The sequence below is a fragment of the Primulina huaijiensis genome, chromosome 1 (assembly GCF_012295235.1).
Source record: "Primulina huaijiensis isolate GDHJ02 chromosome 1, ASM1229523v2, whole genome shotgun sequence".
In the NCBI taxonomy this organism is placed as follows: Eukaryota; Viridiplantae; Streptophyta; class Magnoliopsida; order Lamiales; family Gesneriaceae; genus Primulina; species Primulina huaijiensis.
Window position 1 is genome coordinate 2644264 of NC_133306.1, and position 8931 is coordinate 2653194.

The window sequence follows — 8931 nt, forward strand, 5'->3', positions numbered from 1 at the left end:
TGTGATCCGTATATAATCATGTATATTGCCTCTGGGACTTCTACGCTTCTGAGAAGAGCTTCCTCCCACGCTTCATCTTCCTCTTCGACTGCTTCCGCGGCTGGGAAAAGGCTTTTTAAGACCTTATCCAACAATCCCATTTCGAATTTTAATCATAGTGGTGGGAATTTTGGTTCTGGTGTGAGTCAATACTGCCGATCTTTCAGGTCTGTGCCAAGGTGGAGCCATGGTGACTGGAAATCGCCTNCTAGTGTCATACCTAGTATGACATAATATTTACAAAAAATAATTCATAATATTGTAACTATATATTTTCATATTTATATCTATAAAACTAATANCTCAACTTTACTTCATCGCAAGATCGCTACGATGGGTTTGTGTTCTACTATTTGTGTTGTTGTGTACCAATCATATGCAACGATTAAAGTTTCTGGGCTTAGTTTTGTATTCCAGCTGCCGTTCGATGACATTCATCCTTTTGATTTTCAAGAATGTGATCAAATGGAACTCTTCGACATGTCATGTTACGTTGATCTAATGGCACCCCTTATGTTAATAGTAATAGACATTTAACAGAAGGTATGGCGGGAATTAGCTTTAAGTATCATAGAATCAGGTGCGGATAGTTATTAGCTATTCCGTTGGTTGAAATGATGAAGGGGATGAAAGTTACGTTTAACAAATTTACACGTACAGTTTAAATAATTGATTATTATTATTTTTCTTAATTCGAAGCGAATATTTTAAACCTGTCCTCGTCTGCCATGGTAGGAGCGGTGACTTTTGAGATTGACGTATGATTGGTTTATGTTTTTCATCATATGTGATAGAAGTTGATTCTCATCGGGATTTTTAGTTATGTTTACTTTAGGGGTTGTACTGAATTCGGTTAATCTGTTCTATAACCACTTTTTCTTCTTCATTATTTTTGGTGGCATTTTTTTTCCACGGTTAGAAGTTGGGAGATTGAAGGATAGAGTTCCTAGTCTTGTTTAGTTGCAAAATCATTGAGATCACTTTCGTGTTTAGACCATAAATATTAGATAAATTAAATCGATTGTCGAACTTGTTACATCATGTAGATTTTAAATACTCGTACTTTTTTTTTTTTTTTTTTTTTNCCCGCCCTAAATGATCCAAGGATTGGTAATTATTTTTAATGTGACATTGGTTTCCTATCTGTTAAAGCTTTTAGATTGGATTTCAAATCCTTCAAAGTTTTGTGTTGCTGTTATATTGAACTCAAAATTTTAGATGTTAAAGTATAACATATTTCTGTCTGGTGCTGTTCTTTTGCATTCTCAAAATGTTTACAATATCTGCTCGTTTTTTATAGCATATATATGTTATTCTTTTCAATGCTTTTTCTACATATTTCAAATATTCACACCTAATGTTTTCTTTGATATTATATCATTTATTGGGATTATTCTTATGCTGTAGATAAGCTTCCGTACTCCATCAGAATCCTTCTTGAATCAGCTATACGTAATTGTGATGGCTTCCAAGTTACAAAGGAGGATGTTGAGAAGATTATTGACTGGAAAAATACTTCCCCAAAGCTAGTTGAGATTCCTTTCAAACCTGCCCGTGTACTTCTCCAGGTACTGGTTTTAATTGCAGTATGTTGGCTTCTATTATGACAACCATGCTGTTTTCATCTGATCTTGTTTGTTTTATTCCTAGGATTTCACTGGTGTACCTGCTGTGGTTGACCTTGCTTGTATGCGTGATGCGATGAACAAGATTGGCAGTGATTCAAACAAGATCAATCCATTGGTATGCACAATGTTGCACTGGTTTGTATTCTCTTTGGGTTACTAGATATTGGAATTCGTGCTCAGTAGATTTCTCCATACTGAATCTTTTTTTATTTCTGTGCACAGAAGTGATTCTAGCTCAACTGTTATTTAAAATTGGCTCCTAAGACATATATTTATAGTTGTCTTGTTCCCAAATGGATACTTTCTAAGATTGCGTGTCCTCTTAACCTGTCAAGGAATTTTATCTTGCTCTACCTGATAGTTGCTGACGAGAATATGTTGTGTTGACATGTGGACCTTGTATATCTATCTTGGGAATCCATCAGCCAACGTTGTAGTTGGGGATTGTTTGGTCTGGACTTGGGCTAACTGTTATCCCTTTTATCCAGGAACATTTACTGTTGGTGTAGAATGGGAGCAGGCCTAACTCCCTTGTTCATGCAAATTTGTATTGCTGGAGCAGTTCTTATTCAAACAATATGAAACTGGAATTGGAGAAGTTTTAAAAAGATGTAGTTGAAATGATTCTCATAAATTACATTGTGGTTCTAAACGAGAAAAAGGTCATGCTAGAATTGTGCTAAGACATTTGATGGCCTCCTTGTCCATGGACTGAATTTTCTGCGCAAGTTCAATACTCTATTTGTTGGTTTCATTTTTAGTAAAATCATATTCCAGGCATTCTTTTTCCTGTGTTAATTTAGATAACTTTGGGTAATTTACTAATTTCAGACTATTTTAGTTTGGAACAGTCCTTGTTAAACTAATATCACAACCCTCCTGTTGCTTGCTCACTGGTGTGTCCATCTACTATCACTATGGCTTCTGATTCCGATATCCTTGGTGCTTGCAGGTTCCTGTTGACCTTGTTATTGACCACTCTGTTCAAGTTGACGTTGCCAGGTCTGAAAATGCTGTTCAAGCAAATATGGAGCTTGAATTTCAGAGGAACAAGGAGAGATTTGCTTTCCTTAAGTGGGGATCTACTGCTTTCCACAATATGCTTGTTGTTCCACCAGGTTCTGGTATCGTGCACCAGGTATTATAGCATAAATATAATAGCATTAAGATTTAAGCAATTTGACGTCATTGAAATATCATATATCAGATTTTCCTCAAATTTTCATTTGTACAACCGTTTTCTCTTGTGGAAAAAAAGGATTTTAATAGAGGTCATGTTTTGCCTTTGTGATTTGAGTTGATAACAGACAAGTTAATGAGAGGTTGTTTCTTTGTTTAGGTCAATCTTGAATATCTTGGTCGAGTTGTCTTCAGCACTGAGGGCTTACTCTACCCTGATAGCGTGGTCGGGACTGATTCTCACACCACCATGATTGATGGTTTAGGAGTTGCTGGTTGGGGGGTTGGAGGTATTGAAGCAGAGGCTGCTATGCTTGGCCAGGTACTACCTGTAAAAAAATAGTGCATAGTTTTAAAACTCAATAAAATACTAGTCTGTACTTCGTGGAAAATCGGTGCAAACTGTCGTGTTTTTCATGTCGTACTCCCTTAACAGTGGTACTTTATTGTTCAGTAACTACCCTTCTTTAGCCCCATATTTTTCAAAGGCCTCTCAATGTGCAAAATAAAGATTTTGGAAGTTTACCTTTGCATTAGCTTGACTATGGGATCATGGGAATAAATATCGCTCTTCAGTTATGCTGAAACTTGTATTTAGTGCTTTCTGCAATGTGTGGCTAATGCTATTATATGTTTTTACAGCCTATGAGCATGGTATTACCCGGAGTTGTTGGATTCAAATTATCTGGGAAATTACTAAATGGTGTCACTGCGACTGACTTAGTTTTAACTGTCACACAAATGCTAAGGAAGCACGGTGTTGTTGGAAAATTTGTCGAATTCTATGGTAACTTTCATTCGTGATGTTTGTTCCATAGAGGATAAATTACGTGATTCCATGTGTAACTGTGTTCAGGTGAGGGTGTGGGTAAAATATCGTTAGCTGACAGAGCTACCATTGCAAACATGTCTCCGGAATATGGTGCTACAATGGGGTTCTTCCCTGTAGATCATGTAACTTTACAATACCTCAAGTTAACAGGGAGAAGCGATGAAACTGTAAGCATATTTTATTTTCATAAAATTATTAAGAAATGATTCTCCCATTCTGTTTCTCCATACTTATATCAGCAAAAACCTCTTTTGTACATTCAGGTGGCAATGATAGAAGGTTATCTGCGTGCAAACAGGATGTTTGTGGATTACAATGAAGTAGGGCTTAGCATTGATCGAAAAGATTACTTGGTGCATTGTCAATTCTTGGTTTCATCTGACGTATTTTTTATTTTTTCTGCATGTCAGCCTCAACAAGAAAGAGTGTACTCATCTTACTTAGAATTAGACTTGGCAGATGTTGAACCATGTATGTCAGGGCCAAAGAGGTTTGTGACAGGAGTTTTCTACTCACCCTCGGGTTTAAAGTTGCATATTTTGGGTATAGCTAATTGTAGCTTCTTACAGACCTCATGATCGGGTCCCTCTGAAAGAAATGAAAGCTGATTGGCATTCTTGTCTTGATAATAAAGTTGGATTCAAGGTGAGGATTAAAAGGATTAAAATTTATTTGCTTTGAGTTCATTGTTTTAGAAACTCAGTAACTTTTTTCAAGCTAGAATCAATTTTTTTCCTATTTTTCTAAAGGTCACTCTTCACATTGATCTATTTATGGTTTGTGTTGTTGCTTGTTGGTGGATTGTGAGTTAAGCGCTCTATTCTGGCTTTGAAATAACATGAAAGAAGCCAATCCTGTCGAAATATCAAAAAGTTAGTGTGTCTATCTGACTGTGATGTAGGGTTTTGCTGTACCAAAGGAAGCACAAGAAAAGGTGGCAAAATTTTCATTCCATGGTCAGCCGGCAGAGCTTAAGCATGGTAGTGTTGTGATTGCTGCTATCACGAGCTGTACAAACACATCAAACCCTAGTGTCATGCTTGGGGCAGGCCTTGTCGCCAAAAAGGCTTGCGAGCTTGGTCTTCAGGTTCATAGTTTAATCACAAGATGAGCTGTTTATTCGGTCAGGCACTTGTTTTGAATGCTAACCTCATGATGATAATCTAGGTAAAACCATGGGTGAAGACAAGCCTTGCTCCAGGCTCTGGAGTTGTTACGAAATACTTGCAGCAGAGGTATTGTATGTTTCTTTATGTTTTAAGGAAAAAGTTGGTCAAATAACACAATTAAGTATTGCTTCTCTGGATGTTGCAGTGGGCTACAAAAATATTTTAATCAGCAAGGCTTCAATATTGTGGGATATGGCTGCACAACATGCATTGGCAATTCTGGAGAACTTGATGAATCAGTTGGAGCTGCTATATCAGAAAACGGTACGTTGAAATCCATGATACTCTCTTACTTGGTACTTTTTGCATGTCAACTAATTATCAAGATGTGGTTGTGTTCTGCAGACATTGTTGCTGCAGCTGTTCTTTCTGGAAATCGTAACTTCGAGGGCCGTGTCCACCCATTGACTAGAGCAAACTACCTTGCTTCACCTCCTCTAGTGGTTGCATATGCCCTTGCTGGAACGGTTGGTGTTTGATTCAAACTTATTGCATTTATTTATGATTTGTGTAACCCTGTGACTAATAGAGTTCCTATTAACATTCAAGACTGGAGAAACGAAGATCAACCCCATATTTTGTCCAATATCAGAATAATAAACTGATTTCTCATCTGTATTCAACTTAAAAAAGACATGCAATTATACTTCCTACTTCCTAGCATCATGAGTTGGTTATAGGATTGTAATGATTAATACATGGTCATGGTATTGGGTTGACCTCCTGGCAGGTTGATATCGACTTTGACCGAGAGCCAATTGGTGTTGGCAAGGACGGGAAAGTTGTATACTTCAAGGATATCTGGCCTTCAACTGAAGAAGTCGCTGAGGTATTTAAATATAATATTTGATCTTGAATTTTTTTGAAAACTGTGCTCCAGCCTTATGAAAGGATTGTCTTATAGGTGGTTCAGTCCAGTGTATTGCCTGAAATGTTCAAGACTACATACGAGGCCATCACCGAGGGGAACCCCATGTGGAACCAGTTATCCTTGCCCACTTCAAAACTTTACTCGTGGGATCCAAGTTCTACTTACATCCATGAGCCGCCGTATTTCAAGAATATGACCATGGATCCTCCCGGCCCACATGGAGTAAAAGATGCCTACTGCTTACTGAACTTTGGAGATAGTATTACAACAGATCACATCTCACCAGCTGGGAGCATCCACAAAGATAGCCCGGCAGCCAAGTTTCTCATTGAGCGTGGAGGTGATCGGAAGGATTTCAATTCCTATGGCAGTCGACGTGGTAATGATGAAATAATGGCTAGAGGGACTTTTGCAAATATTCGTATTGTTAACAAGTTATTGAATGGGGAAGTTGGACCAAAGACAATTCACGTTCCCACTGGGGAAAAGTTGTATGTTTTCGATGCTGCAATGGTAATATTTTCGGCCTTTTTTACATTAGACATGGAAGATATTTTTTCTTTGATATTATATTATATCGATAATTACAAATCCTCGAGCTCTGCACTTGATCCTAATACATTTTGACAAAATCACAACTTTCCAGAGATACAAATCTGCCGGACAGGACACTGTAATTTTGGCTGGAGCAGAGTATGGAAGTGGAAGCTCTCGTGATTGGGCGGCCAAGGGACCCATGTTGTTGGTGAGTCTACCTTCTGTCTGTGTCCTTGTGGTTCACGTTTTATTGTTCCCTTTCTTCACACTTCCCTGATAGGAAACTGAGAAAAGGTCGTATAAAATAAACAAATAGACTAATGGACTATCATGTATAACAGGGAGTCAAAGCTGTGATTGCTAAAAGTTTTGAAAGAATTCATAGAAGCAATCTTGTAGGGATGGGCATTATTCCCCTATGCTTCAAGCCTGGTGAGGACACGGACGCATTAGGATTGACAGGGCAAGAACGTTACAATATTGATCTTACTACCAACATATCTGAAATCCGCCCTGGCCAAGATGTCACTGTTTGTACTGACAATGGAAAACAGTTCACTTGCACTGTCCGTTTCGACACTGAGGTGACTCCCTCATACTGGTCTTTCTTTTAGGTCTTGATTTTTTTTCCTAAGTTTTAAAATCAGGTGTAAACTCTTTAAGAAAAGTTAACTTTCGTGGTAAGTTGCAAGACAAAAAGCGAACTTAATGGGCAATGTGCGAGTTTGAAAGAAAGTTTGTATTTGCATGTTTTCAAAATGTGATTTTGATACACATGTAATTCATCTTTTAGGTTGAGTTAGCTTACTTCAACCATGGCGGCATCCTTCCATACGTGATTCGACAGCTCAGTAAGCAGTAAGGAAGCATGCTCCATTAGGCACCAAGGGGTTTTTCATTACTTTCTTTTTAAAACTTTGAAAATACATTTTATTTTTTTAGTATCCCTTTAACTAGAGTTTTTCATTACATTCTTGAGTAAAGAAAGGGAAAGGGCACGAGAAAAGTGAGTCGTCTTGTAATAAAAAGAATAATAATAACGTAGATTAAAATTTTCTGTGAAGAGAAAAAGACAACCGTGCTGTTGTATTTGGGATGGCTACAAGGTTGTTATTTTATGCGGTCCATGTGGGAACTCATTTCTGATTATTGTTCTCCTAGATGTTGGTTATAAAGAGAGTTCGGCTCGGATCTGACCCTTTAGAAATTCTGTAATACAGTGTTTGTGAACAGTTTTTTTTAGTAAATCTTCAGTTCATTTATAGCTATCATATTTCAATAAAAATATCTCAATACAAATATATGACTTTAGTCAATTTGACATTGAAGTCCAAAATTTAAGACGATGTTTTTTATTGGAAACTAAAAAATCTCAACAACATATTTTTTTATTTTCATCTGCACTTTTGGATTTTTTCTTATATAAATATAATACCAAAAAATTACTTAATACCAAAAAAATCTTGTCATATATACGCACGTGTAAAATGATGCTAGTTATTATTATATAAACACCTCGGATGCCATAACAATAATTATTAAGACGTGTTTGGGAAGAGCACACGACATGTTATAAATGTGAAGTTGACGCTATTCGCATTTCCCAATACGCTGTATCTTACCTTGTAACGTAATAAAATAAATGCTTTTTATTGAATGTTTTATTGAATACAAGACTTTAAGGTGCAAAAATACGTAAGTGTAAGCTGTTCTTGTCCACCACAAAGTGCGAGTTCAGTATTGTGGGACAGGTGTCACAAAGAGTGGTTGGGGATTTGTAAATATATTTGTAATTTGGGTCAGGGTTCATCAATCCTTGTCCAAATTGTGATATTGGTGGATCTCATTATTCTATTTGTATTATGTAAATTCCCTGTGAAAACAAAATTTTTGGGTAGCATCAATTGTCCCTTCTATCTTATCTGACTGCTAATGTGGCAAAGAATAAACCTATTGTGAGACCGTCACAGTTCTCACAAGATTTTTATATGTGAGACATGTCAACCATACCGATATTCACAATAAAAAGTAATATTCTTAGCATAAAAAGTAATACTTTTTAATGGATGATCTAAATAAAAGATTCGACCCACGAAATTGATCCGTGAGACCGTCTCACAAGAGTTTTTGTGTGTGGCAAAATGATTGAAACACAATGAGATTTGTACTATTAACTATTGATAGCATCAAACCTTCGGTCCTGTAGAAGGGTGTTCCAAAGGGATTTGCCACTGGCCATAGATTTTGTGCTCTATTTCTCAGAAAATGGCGAGCTCCAAAGGATCCATGACAAATGGCTCTCACAAGCAGAATGCTCGAGTCAGACCAATGCGGTAGATGAAAACCGGCTCTCTCTCATGAACACCAATTGGTTTCTCGAGTCTCACGAATAAAGATCCGTGACAAGAGACTTACTACTTAAATGACTCTGCTATTCATGTTTCATATAAAGAGTGGTAAAACTATAGATATTGGGTCGTGTAGTTGTAGGGAGTTCATTATTTTTACACTGTTTTATTTTTCCTCATCGTGCAAGCGTTGCTCTGCCAATACATCTGATCTCGATTAGAAATTTTTAATTTGGTTAACTTTTTTTCAAATAATTGTTAGCTCATTATGCCTATTTTCATGGAATCTTCGTTACCTGAAAGTCAAAGAAATTGTGAAGAAACTCCA

General features: G+C 37.0%; 1 protein-coding gene across 1 annotated transcript; it reads left to right on the plus strand.

Moving 5' to 3' along the window:
* The first annotated feature begins 1128 nt into the window (after positions 1 to 1128).
* LOC140976624 (aconitate hydratase, cytoplasmic) lies at positions 1129 to 7188 on the plus strand. Its single transcript, XM_073440870.1, has 19 exons — positions 1129 to 1149; positions 1447 to 1607; positions 1690 to 1782; positions 2620 to 2805; positions 3007 to 3168; positions 3489 to 3633; positions 3703 to 3845; positions 3942 to 3998; positions 4089 to 4168; positions 4248 to 4323; positions 4580 to 4765; positions 4846 to 4913; positions 4993 to 5111; positions 5193 to 5314; positions 5578 to 5676; positions 5752 to 6231; positions 6365 to 6463; positions 6597 to 6839; positions 7049 to 7188. The coding sequence occupies exons 3-19, from the start codon at positions 1729 to 1731 to the stop codon at positions 7115 to 7117; spliced, it is 2388 nt and encodes a 795-aa protein (XP_073296971.1). The 5' UTR covers positions 1129 to 1149; positions 1447 to 1607; positions 1690 to 1728; the 3' UTR covers positions 7118 to 7188.
* Positions 7189 to 8931: the final 1743 nt, after the last annotated feature.

Bases quoted from the DNA above. Each gene is read 5' to 3' on its own strand.
- LOC140976624 (XM_073440870.1), top strand. From the start codon at position 1,729: ATGCGTGATGCGATGAACAAGATTGGCAGTGATTCAAACAAGATCAAT. The intron at 2,806-3,006 runs GTATTATAGCAT...TTCTTTGTTTAG, and splicing joins GTTCTGGTATCGTGCACCAG to GTCAATCTTGAATATCTTGG. The intron at 6,232-6,364 runs GTAATATTTTCG...ACAACTTTCCAG, and splicing joins ATGTTTTCGATGCTGCAATG to AGATACAAATCTGCCGGACA.